The following is a 24,008-nucleotide window of genomic DNA, read 5'->3' as shown; positions in this document are numbered from 1 at the left end:
TTGTTTATAGTGTAATTTCTGGACTGCAAACCTGCATTGTGCTTTTTAAAATTCCTTTTCACAAGTTCAGAAATAAAACTCTGTGGAAAAAAAAAAGCTGTGAAATGAGGCAGGCCAAGCTTTACAAATTGCAGAGTAATCCCAGACTGCTGTTTTACTACAATTTCCAAGTTATCTCTGCCTGGAGTAAGAACAAAACTCTTTAATATAGGGCTGCTCTCAAGTTTTATTAAACCAGTTGCTTAGTGTGAAATTAATTTGCTCAGGAAGGAATATAAATCAGCTGGGGTGAAAGAAAATTGATTTTTACACCACCTTGCACTTGTTGCACTCTTAGTAGTATGAGCTTCATTAGGCCCTTGGAGTGTTTATAGGTGTTATAAAATGTTCAACACTTGATGGATTGAGGTGCTTGAAGGGGTTTCAGGCATTAGAGGATTATATTGAGATTCCATTGCTCTCAGAATGGAATTTGGCACACTGGGAAGGGAAATGTGTGTGCTCTGTGTTGTCATTTTAGCCACAAATAGAAACTTTTGTCTGACACTACAGGACTGATGGATGCAGTGAGAAACTCCAAGACTTGGAAACAAGGCTGTAGCATCAAAGGTAAAATTGGTGTAAATAGTTTCAGAAATATAATGGGAGTCACAAAAGGAATTTGGAATTATGCAGGAATTTATAAATGCTCCAAATGGGCATTTTCCATCTGTTTCCCAGCTGTCAGTCCAAGTTCCCAGACATGTGATACTTGAGGTGTTTCTCCCTTGCAGAGAATGCATGATTCTATTACTGTTATATTACACATGCTGACATGCCAGAGTGTTTTGCCATGAAATAAGAGAACAAGGTAGAAAATACAGAAATACAGAGAAATCCAATCTTGAGGGCTATAAAACAGTTCACTTTTACATTGTAGGTCTTACAAATTTAGCAGTGTCGTTTATTACTGTGTTTTCAGAGCTTTTTGGGAATGCAGCAGGTTTTACCTATGATGGCAGTAATTTTCCTTCAGACTGTGCAGTAGATGTGTGCTCTCCTAAAGCCAGGTGATGTATGGAATAAATGGAATAATGCCTGTGTTAGGTCTGTGGGCTTTGAGCTTTTGCCTCATGTGCAGCAGCTGGAATCAGCAGCCTGGACAGAGGCTTTTTGAATCCAGTCTAACTCTTGATGAGGTGCAAATAGAAATAATATCTTAGATTTTATAGCTGGCAAACAGCTTGGGGCACTTGGTGGCTGCTCTGGGGGCTGTGGCTGCTCTCCAGCAGTGCATTGCTGGGCTGAGTTCTGTTAAGGGATGTTAAGTTTGGAAAACATGCCCAGAATGCTTCCATGTAGTGCAGATCCTCACTCACCGTGTTCTTGGAGCTGTGTTTGAGCCAGCTGGGAATTGCTGCTGCTGTGCTGGGGCAGCTCAGAAATGTTTTCCCTCCCTGCACACCTGGAGCAGCAGCCAGCACTGCTCATGCTCACTGGTCTCCTGCCAGTGGGGCAGGGACAGATGCCACTCTAATTGATAGTCAAAATTAATATCCTTCATGAATGGAGAGGATTGAGGAAGGGCAGAATGGACAAGTTAATTTTCCCTCTGTTTCCAGAGATGGATTTTTTCTTGCTGTGTCCCCATCCCTGTTTACCTTGAGAGGTTTTGTGAGTGTGGAGAGCAGACAAGCACAGCTCCTGGAGGACATCAGTGTGCAGTGCAGAAATGAAGTTTATTTCAGCAATACAAGCTGTGGGTTGATTCTTTATCCTTCTGACCAAAGATGGGTATTTAATTCATGAGTAAAGTTTTTAAACTCTTCACTATTAGCAAATCAGAAATGCTGTAATCAATCTTTCTTCATATTGGTGGATTCATTTCAAAATTGTGAAAGCATGATACATAATTTACAGTGCCTTGGACAGAGGTTTTCTCTGAATTCTTATTTGAAAATTCAGGGTATGCTTTAGCTGTTGTTTTCTTATGCTTTTATGTACCTTTAGTCACCTCTGAGGTTTGTAACTGGGGTGCTGCTGTTTTTCTGATGCTTGAATAACAGCACATCATCTCTGGTTTGCTTCAGCATGCCAAGGAAAACAGGCAAAGATGAAGCAGGTTACTTCCACCATTCAAAGGGTATTTTGATTCCAAGGAAGTACAAGCAGTGCGTTCTTTTTGCAATAAAAATGCTGGCTTGATTTGAAAAAATGTTTCCTACTAAGAAACAGCTAATTCCATTGATAGCACATTAGCAGAATATGTAACTCGAGTAAAGATGCAACAATAAATCAAATAAATCAATTACATAAATTGGAGCATCTTTGGAAAGTAGGACAAGTTAGCTGAGTGTGTTATTTATTTAATACCAACTTAATATCACAAAAGCAAACAGTAAGGCAGGTAAAGTACATCAAAATATTAATTATATGGATCCATGCAATAACTTATAAGAAATGCTTACTTACTTCTCCTCTTCAAGGGAATTGCTGATAGAAGTTAAAGCATAACATCTTGAATTATTGACAAGTATCTGAATTATGATGGGTAGATCTAAATGATACCCAGGAGAGCTTTGATATTTAAACAGGACAAAGACATTTTACCTGTTCTCTCTGACTTGTGGCTCTGAGACTTGAATCATTCCTTCCTGCCCAGATTTTCGAGCTACCAACTATGAAGGTATATTTTTGAGCAAAGAAAATAACCTTGTTTTGGTTTAGTAGGCTAGATCTTAATCACGATTTAAAATGTTTAATATTGCTTTTCATTCCAAAAGCATTTCCAAAATGTTTTATAGGGTAAGATTAGGGGAAAACCCCCAAAGTATTGCTATGATTCCTCTAGACAAACTGTTTGCTGACAGCAGTGAGTTTCTGATGCTTTTGAAGTGATTGCCTTCTGTAACAAGATCCTGAGTCATTTTTAATTTGACTTGGAATAAAATTCCATTGGAGCAAACAGTTATCTCCCAGTCCTTCTAACAATTTCTCTTAACACCTGCGAAGATCAAGACACCTTTCAGTGCAGCCAGGCCAGGATTTGGTTACTGCCCAGAAGATTGGGTGACTCAGGCTGGGATTTGCAGCTTTTGGTAAACGTGGCAGCTTTTTGAATCCAGTCTAACTCTTGATGAGGTGCAAATAGAAATGATAACTTCGATATTATAGCTGGCAAACAGCTTGGGGCACTTGGTGGCTGCTCTGGAGGCTGTGGCTGCTCTCCAGCCCCCAGTGCCCAGGTCAGGGTCAGCCCCAGGGATTGAGCTCTTGGATGGAGAAGCCAAAGAGCAGCAGAGCTGCTTTCAGGAGGATAAATGAGCTTGGAGAGGATTCCTCTCCCCTGAGTTGCCAGCAGTGGGGAGTGCACTGAGCCAGAGGCAGTTTTGGCAGGAAGGATTGCACACACCCCCATGGGGAGGGCAGCTCTGAGGAACATCCAGGTTCAGTGTTGTTTCAACAACTTCATCCTCAGTTTGAGCTCAGGTTACAGCACTTCCATATCTGCACTCTCTAAAGAGAAATGCTGATCTGTTGCTTAGCATTGGAAATGATCTTTTTCTAAGGCTCTGTTAAGAATCCATGAAGAAAAATATTTTTATGGGAATAGAGGAGCTCTTGCTTCATTTCTCTATTAAGTCTGAGGCGTGAATGCTGATTGTGAGTGGAATCCCTGAGAAATGTATCTTTGGTCAAGAAGAGAGTAAGGATGAACAGCACTTTATGCCATACTAATCATATTTGTATCATCTGGAGATTCAGCTGCTTATTCCCTCTGTAGATTGAAACTACTTCCATTTTCATGGTATAAGCCAGACTCCACTGTGCCTCAATCCTCTGTATCTTGTGTCCTATGGCATTCACATTCTCTGAAAAATTCCCTTTGCCTGGGATTTTTCTCTTGGGAAGCTGAGAAGCCTCAGAGGAAAGGAAAACAATTCTGATCTCATTTGCTTCTCCTGTGCTGTGCTCATGTGGAATGTGTTTGGAGATTGTTCACCCACAGGTGATTGTTCCATTGCATTCTGCTGGGAGTTGTTTTCACTCTTTGGCCAATCAGGGCCAAGCTGTGTCAGGACTCTGGAAAGGGCCAGGAGTTTTCATTATTATCTTTTTAGCACTCAGTAAGGATCCTTTCTGTATTCTTTAGTATAGTTTAGTAGAATATTCTTGAATATAATATGTCATTATCATATTTTCTGGAAAATCCCTTTGCCAGGATTCATCTCCTGGGAAGCTGAGAAGCCTCAGAGAAAAGGAAAACAATATAATCTCATTTGCTTCTCCTGTGTTTTGCTGCTTTGGAATGTGCTTTGGAGATTGTTTATCCAACTGGTCATTGTTTGATTGGTTTCATGTGAATTGTTTTAACAATGACCAATCACTGTCCAGCTGTGTCAGGACTCTGGAGAGAGTCACAAGTTTTCATTATTATATAATAAATTAGCCTTCTAAGAACATGGAGTCAGATTAATCTTTCCTCCCCATGACAGGGGACCCTGAAAATACAACAATGATACAGTATGAAAAAATAAGAAATTAGCTTTGTGAGAACAAGGAGTCAGATTGATCATTCCTTCCTGCCATGGGGCACCCCACAAATACAATAGTGTCCCACAAAACCTTTGATCCTGGGGGATGTGGGCACAGGGATGGAGCCAGAATTCCCCACGGGCAGGTCCAGCAGGCAGGAGGAGCTTGGTGCAGGGCTGGAGTTCAGGGTTTATCCCTTGGTTTCTGATGAAGCAAATACAGCTTGGCTCCTTGTTGTAGTGCTGACTGTCCTGGTGCTCATGAAATGTAAATGGAATTGAAGGGCAGGAGTGAATGTTCAAATTTGGGATTGTTTTGGAAGGCAGATCTGCAGGAAAGCTTGCAGGGAGAATGATCCTGTGTTAATAGAGGGAGTTCTGTGAGGGTGCAATATGAGGAATCCCTGAACAAAGTGAGACTTGTCATGTTCAAAGTATTGTGAGGAGTAGGGAAAGAAATGGAATAATTTAAATATGAAAGGCAATGAAATGTAATGAATCAAGGTATGACTAACAAGGTGATTTGGTGAGATGGAGCTAAGCTGGATGCAATGTGGTTTTAAAAGAAAAAGGTAGATTTAGTAACAGAAGTGTAGACATCTGAAGCAAAATACAAAACAAGCAAAAGTGTCTAAGGGGAGCTAATGTTTAATAACAGTATTTTCAGTGTAAAAACTATCAGGAATTTAATTATAATTTTGTTCATTTTACACCACTTCCCACATCTAAAACATTTGCATAACAAACAAACAACAACAAAAAAAACCCACCCCAGCAGCAAGTTGCCAAGTTGTTGTAACATAAAATGAACATTATATAGAAAACTAAAGTAAAAAAGGGCTATGACTTTACAGTGCCACGGTAAAATAAAGAATTAATATATTACTGTACAAAGGACTAAGCAGTGTTGGATAAAATATGAACTAAAACATGACTAGGACTGAGGGGTAGAATAAAGTTTAAAACAGCACCTAGAAATTTGTTCCTTGGTGACCCAACATGGGACTAGTGAGACCACTGTTAGGTACCATGTTCTGGTGACATATTTCAAGGTTTTAAATATTTCCAGTGATTTTGGCTTCACAGCTGACATGCTAAATACAAGGCATAAATTGCTGGAAGTGTGGGCAAATTCTTAAATGGTTTAAAGTAGTGTATTTCTGGCTGAAAGGATTTGGCCCTGCAAAAATGAAACTGCATAGGTTATTTGATGTATTCCTGTGTCTGATGAGCAAGAGAAGGACTGGGGACACAGTGTTCTGATATTGAAATAAAATATTTATTTTGGTACTTCTTTACCAATATCTAAATTTAGACTAAAATTGTGTTTTCTCCTTCCATTGTTTCCCTCGCTAAATGGCAAGTACTGTTGTTTCTTTTATAAGAGGAAAATTCCTGATTCCTTTTAAGATTAAAAAAGAAAAAATATTCAAAGTGAGCTCTGCACTGAGAATTTGTATGCGGAGCCTGTCAGACTGTGAATCTTTATTATTACTGAGCTTTATCCTTGAGTACATAGCTTGCAATCCAGTGTGAATATTAAGTGTCAGGCTCAGTTGCTCTGTGAGGGATTTGCAGGGGCTGGCAGGCTCCTGTCCCAGCCTCTCAGCCCTGTCCCAGTGATGGGTGGCTTCATTCCCCAGGTGTCCCTTGGCTGGGCTGCAGCTCCTGGTGCTGGGAGGGATGCAGGGGGTTCCACTGCAGGCTGGGATCCTGCTGGGGTGCTGGGGAAGGGCATGGAGGAAGGAAAAAATGCGTGGAACTGGTCACTCAGAAATGTGTGATGTTTGAAAATCTGGTTCTTTTCCTGCTGGAAGAACTGTAGTTAAAAAAAAAAAAAACAACAACTCACTATTGTATTTGCAGGGAATGCCCCAGCAAAGGCAGGAATGATGCATCTGACTCCATGTTCTCAGAAGGCTGATTTATTACTTTATGATATATTAACATTATACTATATTATACTAAAGAATATTATACTCCACTAAAGAATACAGAAAGGATACTTATTAAATGTTAAAAAGCAAGAAAGGTAACTTACAGAATGCTAAAAAGATAATAATGAAAACTCCTGACTCTCTCCAGAGTCCTGACACAGCTTGGCCCTGATTGGCCAAAGAGTGAAAACAACTCCCAGCAGAATGCAATGAAACAATCACCTGTGGGTGAACAATCTCCAAACACATTCCACATGAGCACAACACAGGAGAAGCAAATGAGATCAGAATTGTTTTCCTTTTCTCTGAGGCTTCTCAGCTTCCCAGGAGAAAAATCCTGGGCAAGGGGAATTTTTCAGAGAATGTAAATGCCACAAACTCACCTTTTTTGTTTATCCACAAATAACCAATTTGGCCCTAAGAGTCTCCCACTGATGTCTATGGGTTGGATCATTTATACTTTTTGGTCCTTTTTTCTCCCATGGCAAGTCATGTTACTCTTAGGGAAAATCTGCTGCTTGACACAGCTGAGCTTCCTCCTTTGTTCCTTCTGATCAGAGGAGAGAACTTCAACTCCATTGTGGTGTCTGCATGGACTTCTCCCTACTTGTGACTTTACATTTTGTAATCATTGTCAAATTGTACCCAGCTGGGAACAACAACAATAAATAATTCTTTCAGCCCAAGGCTCTCCTGTGTTGTACGAAACAAACACTGACTTGTCTTTTGAAATCAGTTGTAGTCATTTTATGTAGCAGGAATAAATCTCCAAACATGCCAGGCTTGGATTATTTTATTTTTGTCTTTTTTTAGAGTCAAATCATTTTTCTGCATAACCAGTAAGAACCCTTTTGATAAAAGTGCAATAGCCCCTGTGCCAAGGGTGCAGTAACCTCTCCCCCTGTGCTGGGTGCCATGGGCTGGGGATGCCCCCAGCATGGTTTGTGATATCTGGGGGAGGGCTGGACCCCTGCAAGCCCTGATGGCCTTAGAAAAGTCCATTTTCCTGGAGATTGGTGTTTGTCAGCTGATCCATCCCACCCCCTCTCTGTCTCCAGCATGTGAATTGATGGTTTTATTTTGTGTGGTGATAGAAATGTCTTTGGATCAGAACATTTGGTGTGTCTACCCAAATGGCATTTTTTTCCTTTGCTTTGTCCACAAGAGACATGCTCCAGTCTGTGGAATGTGATGGACCCTCTACCTGTTATTTTTCTGTTAGGACTCAGAGATGTAGCCTAGAGTTGTTCTGTTTCTCTAAGAATAATTATGTCATAAATCACAAAGTGTTGGATAAACCTGTGGGCTTTGGTTTGTTTTAATTTTTCTTATTCTAGTCCTTGATTTCAAATGTTATTAACATCTACATTTCTTAAGCAATGTCAAAATTTCTGTTAAAAATAATAACACATAGGTAAGCTTACCATTGTTCTCTCTACATGGGCTATTTCTCTCCAAACTGCATTGCTTATAGAGCTGTGATTTATTTCCTGACCTGTGATAGATGAGAGAACCACTAGTTTAAAAATGCAGAATGCAAAGCCTGTGTTCTGGAAGTGTCATGTTCCTGCTTCCCAGTGCTTGTCAGGGCTGACATCTCACCACTGGAATTGGTGGGAGGACTTCTCTAGTGGCAGATGAGGGCAGTTAAGCCTTTTTCAGATGATTTTGTTATTTCTGCACCTCCTTTGAGCCTGTTGCTCCCTGGAATGAGTGGTCTCAGTCTGGCAGACACAGCTGAGTGTGTGTTGCCACGGCTAACGTGGGAGCAGCACTGCTGCTCTTGGTGGGATTTTCTACCTGCTCATGGGGCAGAAGAGTCTGTGCTGCAGCAAAGTGGGGAGAAACCAACAAAAACATGAGTAGAAAAGCTCTGAGACCCATAAGAGTCACAATGGCAATAGGAATGGGGAAGCTCTGTGCCCTGGCTCTGCCCCTTCCCTGCAGTGGCAGAGGAGCTGAGGCTCTGCCTCTGAGCTGTCTCTGCAGCCAAAATTCTGAAAGGTCTTTTTGTAGGAGACCCACATTCCTTTCAGCTTCATGATATGTGTGCTGCTGTACTCAATCCTACAGGTTTTATGCTGAGTAAATATGTAAACATCCACAGGGCCTCAGTCACAGGAGTAACCCTTTTGAACTCAGGGGCTTTACCTTCTCTTTTAGGTCTTTATTTAAACCTTCTGGCAGTTTCAGTCAGGTAGGGGGATATACATGGTAAATGATGGTTTTATCTCAGGTAGGATATGGAAATAGAAGCAAGGATAGCTTGAGGTTATCACAGTCTAGTTCTGTGCAGCAGCCCTGCTGCCCTTTAGGGCTCAGAGGGGCACAAGGGATTGCTTACACAGCTTGTACAATAATTTAAAAGTAATATTTTAACAGATCTGTGCCATTTTTCCTCTGTGCCACCATGCAGCTGTGAAGGCAGTGGTGGTCACAGACTCCACTGCACAGACCTTGCAGTTGATGTGTTGAAGTTCTTCTCTGTTGCCAGTCTTTTGTTGCACAGAATATGCACTGAGGGGCAGAGCCCTACAAAGGAAGCACCTGGAGAGCTGTGCCAGAGGTTCAGGGCAGAGCTGAGACTGAGTCTGTTCTCACCTTTGCAGTGTCTGCCCTCACGTACAGATACAAACAATGCAGAATAGAGCATCAACCAGCAACCACAGTGCAAAGCTCTAACATTTGCATTTAATATTTCAAATCAGTTCTTATGCCAAGAGAAGCTATTCAATTTTAAGTGCTATTTGGACAAATCCCTTCTCATATTCACCAAATTTCAGTGTTTATCCTCCTATCACAAAGAAGACTTCCATGATACCTTTGTTCAAAAATATGCTCTGCATCCCTTGGATTCCAAATGTGCTGTGTGCCATTTTCATTTTGAGACCAAAACAATGACTTAATTTTGAAAGATCAGAGACTGAGACTTCATAGAAAGTTTTTTTTCAGAGGATTTTACAGTATTCTTCATTTTGGAGTGAATATTTGCTTCTAGCAATATCTGCAAGTGTCTTGTTAATATTCTTCATGCAGTACCCCATGTGCATTCCTGCACCTGTACTTGGTTGTGCTTTTTCCCTTCCACTCAAAGCTCCATTTCTGACATTGTATTGGTGTTTTTTCTCCTCCTTGAGTTTCTTCTGTGCCCTCTTCACAGGGCACAGCCTGTGCTTGGTGCTTTGTCCATCCAGGTTCTGTGCCCCAGGGCACCTTGATCCCATCCTGCTCCTGTCACACAGAGCATGCCCTGGGACATGGGGCCACCTCTCCATCCCTCCTGGGAGGAAAAGGGAACCTGTGGGGTCTGAACATGCATCCAGCACATCCCTGGTGGCTGTGGCTGCCCTGAGGGCCAGGTCTGAGCCCTGTGGCTCCCAGTGCAGTGTCCCAGGGCTGGGGCAGCACAGCCCAGCTGGGTCTGGAGAGAAGAGCCAGCTCCTGAGACAGGAGCTCCACCTGATGCCTCAGGTTTGAGCTTTTCTATGTTTTACATTCTGTGCTGCTTTAGTGTGTGGGTCTGGACTTCACATGAGGGGATGCTGAGCTCTGTGCACAGAGCAGGGAGACAAAACAATTCCTGCTCCAGCTGGGACCAAGGACAAATGATCCAAATCTCAGCCCCAGAGCACAAACACCGTGGGCTGGAGAGAGAAAAACAAGGATGGGACTGCAGGGGCTAAAGCTGGAATGGGACAATGAACTGCAAGATGCAAATGGAGCAGAACTGATCCCAGGGAGAGACCCCATGGCCTGTCACCCATTTTGTGACCATTTTGGTTCACCTTGGGTGCAGCCCTGGCTGGGCTCTTGTGCTGCCCAAGGTGGATCCATGGAGGAGATGCTTTGAATAAATCCCTGCTTTATTCTTTAGCTCTGTCCAGCCTCATTCTAGGGCAGCCTTCACAAGGCATCCACTGACAGCCCCAGGGTCCACCTGGGGGCTCCAGGAGCAGCAGCCCCCTGGGATGGAGGGGGACAAGGGGACCCTTGAGGTCTGGAGTCCCCACAGGAGCCCAAAGGCTGGAGAGGAGGGGCACTGTAGTCAGAGTGCCATGTCTGAGGTTAGCCAGGCTACAGGTGGAAACCCCATGGCACAGCTGAGGCCAGGGCCCAGAGCCTGAGGAATAATAATTTTTTTCCATTGTGATAGGAAATGCTGTAGTGTAAAGTATTCATTGTAATGATTGAATTAAAAAAAAAATAGCCATACTAAGGTGATGCTTAAGATTCAGGATTAAATTTAATGGTAATGAAGTGCAGCTAGAAATGCTCAGTAAATGGTTTCAGTCCTCTTTTCTAAGGCTAATCAAGGCAGTGAGCTGCTCTGTGTTGAGTATCCTGGCATAAATATCAAATGTGGTTTATCATATTCCAGTTGCATTTCGTTTTTTCTCCTTTTCCCTTTTTTTAACCTGATGTTCTGAGGATTTCCTTTTAGTGCCTACAAACATCTCCTTTTGACAGACAGTGCAAATTAAAAGATATGGCTGGGCAAAGGGAACTGGAACCCAAATATGCCCCCTGGGTTTTCATTTACAGTTAGAAGCTACAGACACAATTACTGCTGACAGAAATGCAGAAGCCAGTGGCAGAGTGCATGTGGCAGTAGAGTTGTGCCAGGCAGTAATTGGGAAGATTATTTTTAATCAGAGCATATCCTACAGCCCAAACATTAGAAATCTCTTGTAAGGCTGACAGGAAATTAAACTGAGACCAAACAAAAAAAACCTCAAAATAGAAGTAATATGGTTAGAAGTCTAATGATGGCAGAACTCACTGCTTGTTGTATTTGGTTGTTATCTGAAGGGAATGGCTTTTAACTTGCAGCAAGAGATATCATTGTTTAATTGCATTTTTAGAACAGAATTAAAAAGTATCAGATTAGATCAATTTAGACGTAGGCTTTTGATAAAGGTCTGAAGCAGTAGATGTTAAGTCAGACTTAGTAATTGTATATATGTGTTTGTAGTGATTTTTATTATTGCTTTAGGTAATTTTATTTTCTTTAATATAATCCTTAACAAAACCACTTCTACTGGAAAATAACATCATGTCTGGAATACTCTGGAATGCTTGGCTCTGGTGATACTTTTGAAGCCTGGATGGGCTGGGGCTCTGTCTCAGTGGCCCTGCAGAACAACCTCAGCTTGTTGGGGCTGCCTGAGCTGCTGCCCTGAGGGAGAAGCCCTGGGAGTGTCTCAGTACTGGCACTTTCACCTGGAAACACTTCTTCATTTTTAAGTGAATCTTAATAGATCATCATCTGTGCCAAACTTCTCCCTACACACTCAGCTGGGCTTCCTCCAGCTGCCTGTGCAGTTTCCCTGGTCCCTGAGAGCAGGTGTGGTATTTTCTGGGGCAGGAATGAATCCAACTCCATGTTCTCAGAAGGCTCATTTATTATTTTATGATATTATATTATATTAAAGAATACTATACTAAATTCTACTAAAGAATAGAGAAAGGATACAGACAGAAGGCTACGAAGAATGATAATGAAAACCCATGACTCCTTCCAGAGTCTGACACAGCTGGACAGTCATTGGTCATTAAGTTGAAACAATTCACATGAAACCAATCAAACAATGACCAGCTGGATAAACAATCCCCAAATCCAAAGCAGCAAAACACAGGAGAAGCAAATGAGATTAGAATTGCTTTCCTTTTTCTCTGAGGCTTCTCAGCTTCCCAGGACAAGCATCCTGGGCAAGGGGATTTATTCAGAGAATGTGACAGTGACAAGCAGGAGCACTGTGGTCAGGTTCTGCTGCTCTCGGTGTGCCTGTCACGTGCAGATGTTGTAACACCAGCTGCAAGCAAAGCTTGGCTGATTGGGAGTTTATTTCTCAGTCATAGGAGTGCAAAACTTGCCTGTTTTGTGTTTTGCCACAATTGATGGCACTTGTGGAAAAGGAAATTTAGCACTGGCCATGTGCAGGTGGTGTTTCTCCACAGGATTGCTTGTAGCTGCGTGGGCAGCTCTCAATGGCATTTTGTGTCAGTGTGAAGAATAAGGTGTAATGCCCAATTTCAGAGACAGCCAGGTTACCCTGGGGCCTGTAAATGGGATTTTATCACAATTTCAGTGGAGTTTTTTTTAACACAAAACTACTGGCATTTTCCAGCTCCTTCCAGCATTTCCTTCTACTGAAAGTTGCTTCATAAAATCTTGTGAATATACCTGAAATCCTGCTTGTTGTTTAGGTATTGCCAGAGTAGCTGGGTAACAAATTCAATGTGCTTGCTAAGGCAGATAATTTCAGCCCAGGGATCTGTACACACCCTGGACATTGTGACCTGCAGTGGTGGAATGTCCCCAGTGCTGTGGGGTTTGCCCTGAGCTGACTGGTGCTGCCAGGGGGCTGCAGTGCCCAGCAGGGCTGGGTGTTCCCTTGGGTGGGCAGAAATCTGTGCAGAGGGACAGTTTCTAAGAGTGCCACTCTTGCTTTTGCCCAAGATCACATAAATGAGAGGAAACCTGCGTGTTCAGCTCAGGAATTGGTTGTTGGGAGGGTTTGGGCAGGCAGGCAGTGCCATTGCTGCTGGGAGCACCAGTATGAACTTGGCTCCCAACTCCTGAGATGCTCCCCTAGTGATGGTCCCAGCCCCAAGGAGACAGAAATTCAAATTTTTGCTGCTCCTGCTTGTCACCTTCCCAAACTCTGAAGTTCTTTCATCAGGGTGTGTGATCATTGCAATCTGCCTGACATGTTTATAGAGCATGGGCCTTTCTGCTACTGGTGGTTCTTGCTCCCATTTTTCCTCAGTTTCATTAGAAAGAAATTCCACTGATTTTTTTTTTTAATTTTTATTTATTTATTTATTTTTATTTAAAGTGAAACCACATATAAGGGGCAGGATATTTTGTGGAAAAAGATGCCCAATATACTTACTATTAGGAATTTTACTGAAGTGGATAAAAAGTATATTAAATTTACTGACAGATTGATTTGGTTATACTCTGACCTAAGTGTGTATTATCTTTGGAGACTCAAAATATGGACAAAAATTCTATTTCCAGGAGTGTTTGTATCAAAGAATCCATAATGCCCTTTGCACGTGGAAATGAAAAATGCACATAGGGAGAATCTGTTAGGTAAAACATGGCTGAGCTTACTGTACCTACTAAAATTCAGTGAATAATTCAGTAAAATGTTGCATGTCACAGCTGCTCATTAATAAGAATGGCATGGAGTAGAGTGTTACCCTATTGGAATTCCCAAATATGTGCTTGTACAATATATTCTGAATGCCCCCCTTTTGGTTATGCATTTTATCACAACTTTTCTTTTGCAAAAATGCTGCACAATTTTCAATTGAAGGATACACAAAAAACAAATTACAGTGGTGTGTTCCTATTGAAACAGAAACCTGTGCCGGGGAAAATTTACAGTTAGAGCTTAATAATGTCTATTTTAGTAGGAAAATTTGCAATGAAAACATAGATTTTTTGTTTCAAATGCATTGCAAGCTGTCTGAACGCATTAACTGTCCATGGAATGTGTAATAAATAACAAAATCACACTTGTGAATCGATAACCAGATTTTGCAGTTTGGCTTTGTACTCCAATAAAAAAATTCTTCTGACCCACCAGTGTGTGCAGTGCCAGCCCAAGCAGTGCATTAGCAATTGAATTTCTTGTTGGGTCTTTCTGTGAGGGCAGAGCACAGGCAGGAGCTGCCCTGAATCCCTCATTCTCACTAAGAACCTGATTTTCTCTCCCCAGGAAACTCCCCAGAAGCCCCATGCAAGTGGTGCCTATTGTTTCCATGAGCAGAGCCTCCTCTCAGTAAGTCCCTGGGTTCTTTTCCTTGCCTGTTGATTTTCCCAGATCTCTCCTGTGCTCTCACCATGAATGCAGAAATCCCTGGGCCTCCCCAGCCTGCTGCATGGCCAGGCTAACAGAGCACAAGGAAAGGCTCTGGGGGCTTTTATTCTTCACAGAGCAGTGGCATCCTTAGGAAAGAATCTTGCCTGGTTCTGGCTGGAGGTTCAAGTGATTTTCTCTTGTGTTTCCCTTGTGCTTGTTTGGGTTGTGTCACTGTCGTGTTTGTGGCACCTTTGGCTGATTACTTTGTGCACAGATTACTCACAGACACTTTGTGCCCTCAGAACAGCAATGGATCATTTATTCATCATGCTGTCCTTTAGAAAATGCTCTCTATAAAGTTGGAATAGGGAGTATCATGAATGAAGCTCCAAAATTTATAGGACATGTGAGAAAAGTATTTGTGCTAATTAATTTTTTGCCTTTTCCCTTTCTGAGAAGAGGTTTTCAAATCCAAACCACTTGTTGCTCATTCATTCTTGGAATTTATTCTTTAAAAAAGTTTTTCTTTGTAGCACATACATAAAACCAATAATGATTAAGCACTTTTTATTCAGGATATAGCTTTCCATACTTATAGTAAACACAGAAGTGTCAGACAAAACTGTGTAATTTGTGGTAGATGTGTATTTTATATTTAAACAGTTTTTATAATCCTCTGCTTAAAATAAACCCCAGTTCTCAGATATTTTGTATTAGATGATGAGCATGGCTTTTTCTGTATTAGGCTGAATATGTTTTTGCTTTATATGCATTTATAATTACACTCTTCTTCATTCTTTGTTGCACATGGGTATTGACAAAATAATAGAGTATGTTCACTTTTTTGTTCCACTGTATTAACGTGAGAAGCTGAGCTCTGCTCCAACACACAAAGTTTCATGTCACTGAAAAAATTAGACACACAGTCCTTGCTAGAAAAAAGAAGAGTTTTGCATTTATTCTCCTACACTGAACACTATCTTCCTCCTAATGTCTTTGAAATAAGGTTTCATTATTTCAAAAAGACTGCCTGGCTTACTGGATGAAAAAAAAGCCTGTTCATCTTGAGGATAGATTTAAATCAATTCTGTAGTGCTCAGCATGCTTGTTGCTTTTAGCTTTTCCTCTGTCACGAACAGTATTTTCTAGCACAGAATAACCTTACAGCCCTTAGCAGAATTTGATGCAATTGACAGCTTTTGTTAGAAAAATTCTGGTGAAAATTGTACGCAGGAGGTTGGGGTTTCCAGCCCAGGGGAGACAGCAGTCCCTGAGATAATCACAGCATGTTTTGAGGAAGCTCACATTAATTTGGCTGTGAACACAGTGCCTCAGTAGCTATAAATTTAGTTTCCAGGAAAAGATATTCGTTTTTCCCTCAACAAGCTAAAGCAGAGGTTTGGGGAGCTGCAGTAAGAAAAAAGAAGAAAATGCTCATTTGGAACCTGAGGAAGGTTTAACGCTCCCAAACCTCCACGTGCATCATTTGCTGCTGATTTTCCTGGTGCCCATAAGGCAGCAGCAGGACTCTCCATCAGCTGAGGGGTCCCTGTGTCAGCAGGCTCAGCCCCAGCCCCGGGTGTTGCCTGGAAACAGCTCTGGATGGGAGCTGCTCCTGGCAGCTCCATCTGCCTGGGCGGGATGCCCTCCTCACCCCCGGGACATGGGGCACAGCCACCACACTGCTGGAATGCTCTGTTCCCTCCCAAAAAAAAGCATTTCAAACCACAAATTCCAGCCCAGCACACAGGTGTTAAGGGTTGGAATTGTATGTGTTGGAATGAATATCTGCTCCTTGTCAAAATCTCTTGTAATAATGGAATTTTGTATTCAGGTCCTTGGTTGAATTTCAGTTCAATTCCTGGCTATAGTTGCTTTGCAGTGTTTTCCTGTTTCATTTTGATAGAGAAATATGTTGAGGTAAGTCTAGTTTTAACTAGAGAGATCCTGGATTTTCAAATTCAGTTTCACAGCCTATGGATTTGGGTGTTTGACCTTCTATTAATGGTGCAGTGATGCCTCCAGTGCTCCAGCAAAGCTGCAGTGCATTGAGCAAACCAGTAAACAAAGCAATAGAAGACAGAAAACCATTGAAAATAAACATGACAGGCAGAGGAGATAGAATTGTTCCGATTATACAGTGGGAAATCAGGGACAAATAGTGACTGGCAGGGGGTCTGGAGCAGGAATGGAAATGTAAAACCCAGATAAAGCAGAGTCTCCACTCATTCCCCGGTGTGGAGAGGTTTTCCCATTGCCTGGAGGCATCCCTGAGGTGGGGATGCTGCAGAGGGCAGTGCTGGGAGCAGCGCCCTGCCCTGGCTGTGCTGCCCCAGCCCAAGGTGGAACCCAGGAGCTGGGGTTGAGCTGGGAGTGCTGCCAGGGCAGGGCTGGATGCTTGGGTTGGGCTGCATTTCTGAGCTCATTCTACAGATGAATTGCTGTGCCTTGCCCTCCCCTGCACCCCTCCCTAGCCTGAAACTGCAATCCTTTGGCAAACAAGACATTTCTCTTTAGTGTTGCACTGGAGCTCTCTGGAAAAAGATAAGAAATCAGAAGTGTTGCAGAGTTTGGCAGGAAGTTTCTACAATTCTTGCCCATTCTGTTGTTTTTTTTTCTTACTCTTCAGGTTGTGCATGCAGCAACAGCTGTTCCATAATTTGATAAACATACTGTAATTAAGTGATCTTGTTTATTAGTAACACCTTTCCCTGACTTGGAGATTTTAAAGTAGCAGAGAAAGGATGAGCCAGGGTTGCTGCTTCTTGTTAATTTGACAGCTTCATCCTTTGGAAGCTCTGCCGTGGTTATCCGTGTTTTAAACCCTGCTGGATGTAAATATATTTATTCTAAAAGGCTTTTGCTCTCCAGTCTTACCTTGCAGAGCAATCTGGCAGTGATGCAGAGGCACCTACAGGAAGGGCTTATAAAGGCAGTGAAAGAAAGGCATTTAAACCCCTTTTCTCTAATTTTAGTGAGCTGTGTTTTCCTTGGAATTGTAAACACGCGGAACAAAATAGAAGAGAAAGAGCTGTAATTGCATTGAGAATATTATAGGGCATTATGAGTCCTTTTTTCCCCCTCATTAAACACATCTTGAAAAATTGTTAAAAGAATAAATCTATTTTCCAAAACATCATAGCATGCCATGGAGCAGTCTGAGGAGTTTAGTGTGATCTAGGGATTTCTACCTGAGAGATGTGAAAAAAAATAATTGTGAAAGAGACCTATTATAAAATACCACAATTCTCTTAGAAAGAAACCAATATTATAACTTTATTCTAAAAAATATAGAAGAAAAAAAAATTAATGATGGTATTCTTTTTTATTCCTCTCTCTCTATTCTGATGCAGTCTGAATGAGAGTATTAGTCTAGAGAGTTGAATATTTTTTAAATTGCAGCACTTTGAATTACTGATATGTGCAAATTACAGTAAAAAAGGGATGAAGAATGGTAGTTAGACAACGTAAATGATGCAGTAAGTTCTGCTCCATTACTTTATCCCAGCTAGGATGGGGAACTGTTTAGTTGTTAGGATCTGCTCCACTGTCCTATTATTCATTGTTGTTTTGCAATATCTTCAAATATCTTCAACAGTTATTGTAGGAATTCATTAAGGACCGGGAGCAGCGAGGCATTTACCCACTCCTAATGATGAGCAGCAGAATATTCTCATGGATGTTTTTGCTTCAGAAAAAGCTTAACTAGGGTAGCTGAGCCTGACCTCTGCTGGATTTATCTTCTTTTTTTTTTCCTAGTGCTGCTGTGAGGTAATTCAGTGTTAGGTGGCTGATTTGTAATATTGCTTTTCCATTAGTTAGAAATGTTTCACTAGATATGTGCTTTCCTGTTTAGGCAGCTAAATATACTTCTTTTGTTTAATTTGGTGGGCTTGGGATTTTTAAAATCTGCATGTTCCAAGGTTTCATTTACCACAGGGGAAGAAAATGTTGTGGGTTTTTTTTTCCTTGCTGTCATTAATGTGAAGTTTTTATGAGTAAAATCACCATTTTTTTGGACGAAGGAGCAGTTATGCGGGAGCAGGTTTATAGGAGTCACTGTTAAACCACTGCTATAATTTCTCATTTCCTGAATGGTAAAAGGGCTACAAACCAGAGTATCAGTGGTCTGCCTGTGATTTACAGGTGATTCTGCTGCTCAGCTCACTGAAACCATGAGCTTCCTACAGAAATAAAGGAGCTGTCCTTGTTTAGATTGTGCTTTATCACTGCTGCAGGTGATTTCTGTATTTATTTGGGCAGCTACAGTTACTCTCTCAAAGCAGATTCAGGAGCATAAGGCTCACTGAAATTGAATAGGACATGTTGAAAACATGAAGCAGACTCCTAACACGGGGTTATTTTGAAATATCACCGTAGATTATCACAAATTACAACTCTGTAACTAAAATTAGCATTGTAAATTCCCTTGGCTGTATAGAAATGTACATGTAAAGAAATATTGTAGCAATTTCCTAATTTCTCCTTCTTCTCTTTTAACAATTCAGTCCCTGTTTCTTTCTGATGGGTTCTTCTGTGCACTTTCTAAATTCTCAATCTTTCCAAGTGGTGTTTGGAGTTAACCAAGTAAAAGCCTTAGGGGTTAAATACAGCCTGGCCTGGGCCTGTGAATTTACTGTTCATGGTTTTTCTGACATCACTGAGATTCCTCCTTCACGAACATCACAAAGACATTTTCTTACTCAGGCTTTCTGAAAATGTCCACATGCATGTAAACACCCAAAATACTTGCACTGGCAATTGTTTGCACTCTGGATGTTCTCCAGATTGCAGCATTAAGGGGGTTTTGATCAAGTTCATTTCCACAGCTCCGTGGCATTTAAGAGCTATCAAGCCCCAATATTCCTGTGAGATTAGTATGTGCTATTATCTCTTTATTACAGAAGCAGAAGCCAGAAAATTGAGCAGCCTGAGTGATGTGCCAGGAGAAGGGCTACAGCAGAGCTAGGATTTGAATTCATGTTTCTCAAATCCCAAATCATTGCCTATGTTCTTGGGCCATCTTTCCTCTGCTCTGCCTTTAATCCAGGAACTTTTATTCTTAATGATTTTTTCATTTAACAGTGAAAAAGACCTTAGAATTTCATGCTCCTTCCTGTCTCATAAAATTTGAAAATTTTCCCTAAGAAAATCCTGCTGTTATTAAATGTGCATGGAAAGTGTGTGATATGCCAAGTGCTATCAGCACAGGGCAGAGCTAATTGAAATGTGACATTCCTGGTGATGATCTGGGTCATGCCAAGGCTGTCCCCTACCTTTAATGAAGATATACAATTGATCCCCTTTTCTTTGAAGAGCTTACAGACTTCTGAAAGGTTTTTTTTGGTTATGCAGGGTGGAGGTGCAGCCATAGCAAGTACTTGGGCAGTTCAGTACAGCAAGTTTTAAAGCTGGCCAGGCTGCTCTACATTTTGGGGTATGCTGCTGGAAAAAACCACTGAGTGAGGTCCCTCAGGGTCAGGTTGGGCACTCAGGGTCACTGTGAGGTCCCTCAGTGCTGTGGTCAGTGGGGAATGCCTGTCCCTGCACACAGAGCACTCAGAGCCCATCTGGTGCCCTGTAATTGTCTCTTTATCCTTGTCTGAGGTCCTGCTGAGCATCCCTGGGCACAGCCTGGTCCTCTGCCAGTGGGGGAATGTCTCTGCTGCTCATGGAAATGAACAGCAGCATTGGATTGCAGAATTTAGAGATGGGGAGGATTTCATTTCCTTTTTGTCCCACCATTGCATTTGAGGTTAGGTACTGAGCTGACAGGTCTGTGCTGTAGTGTAGTTCCTGTGTAGCACAGGCACAACCAATCAACCACAGCCTTTGTGGGAATTTTTATTTCTCCTGGAAGATGTGTTAAAAATCATATAACTGATAATAGGTCTTTAAAGTTTGGATATGGGGTGGCAGTTGGAAAATGCATCTCCAGGAAGGAAGGACAGCTCTGGGGACTAAGAAAGATCTGTTGATATAAAATGAAAAGTTTATCCTCATGCTGCATCATTTGAGAAACTTAAATAGGTGAAACAACACGAGTTTGGCAAAGTAGATTTGTATCTGGCAGCATTTACTTTTCCTTCAGGAATGTTTGATATCAGAAACTGAGATGTACCTCCCAGACCTGCTTCTGACTGTGGGCCTTCCCAGGAGCTCACTGCACTGTGGAGCGTTCTAGAATTACCACTGGAGTCCAACAGGGTGGGATTTCTCACCAAGGAGTTAAGCTTTATCTTTGACAGTATTAAAATATGTTTACTCCTGTTAATGCATGAAGGAGAGCAGTTTGTGACCTACCAAAACCCACTGCACACTAATCAGGGCAAGTTTGGGCAGGGGGGTCAAAGAGCAGAGCTCCTGGCTGTGTGTGCAGAGTGAGTGGGCTGGTGTTCACAGGGGTCCCAGGACGAGGGGAGAGATGAGAATCCTGACTCCATGGTTCAGAAGGCTGATTTATTATTTTATGATCTCTATTATATTAAAAGAAAATTATATATTAAGACTATACTAAAAGAATAGAAGAAAGGATTTCATCAGAAGGCTTGAAGGGAAAGGAATGGAATGATAACAAAAGCTCGTGACTCTCACACAGTCCAAGACAGCTGGACTGTGATTGGCCATTAATTAGAAACATCAACATGGACCAATCACAGATGCACCTGTTGCATTCCACAGCAGCAGATAATTATGGTTTTTCTTTTCCTCTGAGGCTTCTCAGCTTCTCAGGAGAAAAAATCATAGCAAAAGGATTTTTCATAAAGTATGTCTGTGACAGAGGGAGGGCTGTGTGCCCTCCTGAATTCCTAAATCCTTGTGCAGCCCCAGCTCACTGGTTGAGGAGGGAGAGTGAGGAAAAAGAGCAAAAAAAAAATGAAATAAAGACAATCCTGATACTGTGCAACCATTGCTCAGCCACAGCCTGGCAATAGCAATAACACCTTATCAGCACTGCTTTAGTCACAAATCCAAAACACAGCCCCACATGGGCTGTATCTGCATTTCTGTGATGAAAATTAACCCTGCCCCACCTATAACACTCCTGGTTTTCTTCACTGGGAAGTTTCTGCTTTCCTCATCTGTGCCCCCGAGGAACTTTGATGAGCAGACCTAGGAAAGAGAAGAGAAGCCCTGGCAGAGTGGTTTTGTTTGTTGGAGAGTTTGTTGTTGTGGTGGTTTTTCCCCTCATCTTGAAGGATAGTTTACACAGCTAAATGACACAGTTATAAAATATATATATATATTGGCCTACACTGAGAAAAAAATTGATCTGAAATCCTTCACAAATTATGTTTTTATCAAGACCAAGATGTTGTGTGCTATTGATTTTTAGATCCACACAGCCTACAAGTAATAGAAATCGCAGAGACAAAATAATTTAAGATGGTTTTCTGTCTTTTGTGTAAGCCAGGTTAGGATATTGAAGAACAAATCAATTTCTTTGCCACTTAGATTCCTTGAAACCCAAAAGAAAATTTCAGCCTGAGTTATGGTTCCCAAATATTTGTATTTTCTGGTTCCAAGTTTTTTCCTGTAGGCAACAGGACTTGTTTTGTCTGACAAGCTTTTTTGCACTTTGCTCACTAGTAGTGCAACAGGGAGCAGTAAAGAGAAGCATACAGGAAACAGGAGCACTATGGATGAAACCTAGCAGCAAAAAAATGTGAAATGGAATTATGCAAAAATCTCATGTAAATAGCAAAATCTGCAGGGGATTCAGTCCAAAGTAGGGGGGGAATGGTGAAGTGGCAGAAGCCCCATCTCTGGGCCTGGGCCCCACTCCCCTGTGTGCTCTGATCACACTCGGAGGGGATCAGTTCTGCTCAAGTGTTGGATAATCTGACAGTGGGAGCTGGATGGATCAGGGCAGAATCAGCTCCATGGAGGTTTCTTTGTCATTCAGGGCAGGAATTCTGAATACTTGAATCATTGGGCTTGAAATAACACTCACCTGGAGAAATAAAACAATGACAATAAACCCACTAAAACTAATGAAAGCAGATAGTACACAAGTGATTTTATGGCAGCTCAAACAAGTTCCTGTGACTGACTCAGGAATGTTTATTTAAGGAATGTGTTCAGGAGGATATTTAGATTTAAAAGCTACAGGTATGCTCAGAACAGCACACTCTGTGTTTGATAAATTGTGGACAAAAAAAATACTTGTTTAGACCTGATGTTTAACTACCACAGGAAACCTGCATTTGCATAACTTGATGAATAACATGAGAGTTGGGTTTTCTTCAGCTTTGTTGGGTACCAGAGGGAGAGAGCAGGAACATTCTGCAGAGAGTACTTTTAAAGCAGCTCTGAAGCTCACTTGTTGAAGTGCTGAAAATATTTTGTGCCAGCTGATGTGCAGTTAAATGGAATAGTCTGATCCTCAGTAGGTTCAGGGGTATTTGTATCACCATCTAATTTTCCCTGAAAGACACTTTGATGTAATAGGAGACAACTTTTTCATGATTCATAATCTTAAAGAAAATGGCCCATATTTAAATTGACTGTGGCTCTGTCTCCAGATGTCAATAAATTATTTCTTCCAGAACACTGGTCCCAAATGCAGATCCTTGTAAACATCCCCCTCACTACTGCTCCTTCCTGGTATCCAAACTCTGCCTCTGTGGTTTCTTGGGAGATGTTTTTAGTGTTCAAAGTGGGGAAATTATCCCAAGCACTGTTTTGCCTGCACCCTCTGGAGATTTCATCACTCTGTCCCAGGCATACTCCTCTTCCTCTTTTCTGTTCCATCCCACTTCTCCCCCTTGTGGGATGTTTCTCAGATCTGGGAATGAAGTCCTGCCTGGATTCATGCTGCATTCCAGGGGGGGATTTTATCCCTTCCTTTATGGCCTCTCTGGGTTCAATGCTGAAGGAACAGAGAGGAGAAAAACAGCAGAATTCTTCAATTGCTAATAGTGCAGGATGGGAAGAATAAAAGCCCTAAAATGCATGGAAAGGCCACCTGAGAATATTCTAACCTGAAAATAAGCCCAATTCCAAAATTCCAAGGGCTAATGCTCTGTGCAGCAAAGCTGGGAAGGTTCTCATACAAAGGTCTGTTCTTTAGGGAGGGGGATTATCTGCTTAAATTGCAATATCAGTGGAACCACTGCAGGAGGCTTGGGCTGGAAGGCAAAACCCACTTGGTGACCCAGTTATTCAAGGAATCTCATGGAATGGAATGAAGATCTCCCAGCCCTGTGTGTGGCAGATGCAGTCACTGCTGATAAAAGGACACATGGTGCAGATTGCAGATCCAGGTTATGCTGAGGAAAGAGGAGAGGGATTCACTGGGAGGGCAAGGAGGGCAGGGGGAAATGCAGCCTGAGACAGAGGAGAGGAGCAGCCTTAGACACACTTGGGTAGTGGGGACTGGAAATTAGGATCTGTATCTCAGCACAGAGAGAAGTGATGGGGAGATTTTAGGGGCACATCCATAAACCAGGAGGCTGAAGTGCAATGAATCCACTGGGTCTGCCAGAATTCCACTGGAATTAATAATTTTTCATTAATTTGTGAATTTTTTATTGATTTTTGATTTTTTAATTGATTTTTTTTTATTTTTTTCCAAAAATCGATTTTTTACAGTGAAGGGGCTTGATAGAGGGAAGTGCATGGGAATCTACAGTGTTCAGTTTGTAAAAGGGACAAAATAATGTCCCATATTTCTGTTGAGACAGGATTGTTCCAAGCAGGCAGAACTAAAACTGACAGGCAAAGTGTAGAAAGCTGAAGGA

General features: G+C 41.8%; 1 protein-coding gene across 24 annotated transcripts in view; it reads left to right on the top strand.

The window, feature by feature from the left end:
- The window catches only part of RBFOX1 (RNA binding fox-1 homolog 1), a 1,204,921-nt gene that overhangs the window by 510,488 nt on the left and 670,425 nt on the right, over window positions 1–24,008 (top strand). For 20 of the 24 annotated variants that reach the window (XM_077187083.1, XM_077187082.1, XM_077187088.1 and 17 more), the window contains one exon: window positions 14,182–14,244. The exons of the other annotated variants lie outside the window; for them this stretch is intronic. In XM_077187083.1, the coding sequence (XP_077043198.1) occupies window positions 14,182–14,244 (63 nt within the window). The remainder of the gene's footprint in view (window positions 1–14,181; window positions 14,245–24,008) is intronic. 24 annotated transcript variants of the gene reach the window in all.

This window comes from Agelaius phoeniceus, chromosome 16 (assembly GCF_051311805.1).
Source record: "Agelaius phoeniceus isolate bAgePho1 chromosome 16, bAgePho1.hap1, whole genome shotgun sequence".
NCBI lineage: Eukaryota > Metazoa > Chordata > Aves > Passeriformes > Icteridae > Agelaius > Agelaius phoeniceus.
Note: the sequence above shows the minus strand (reverse complement) of the source record. Positions and strands in the feature narration are given on the sequence as shown.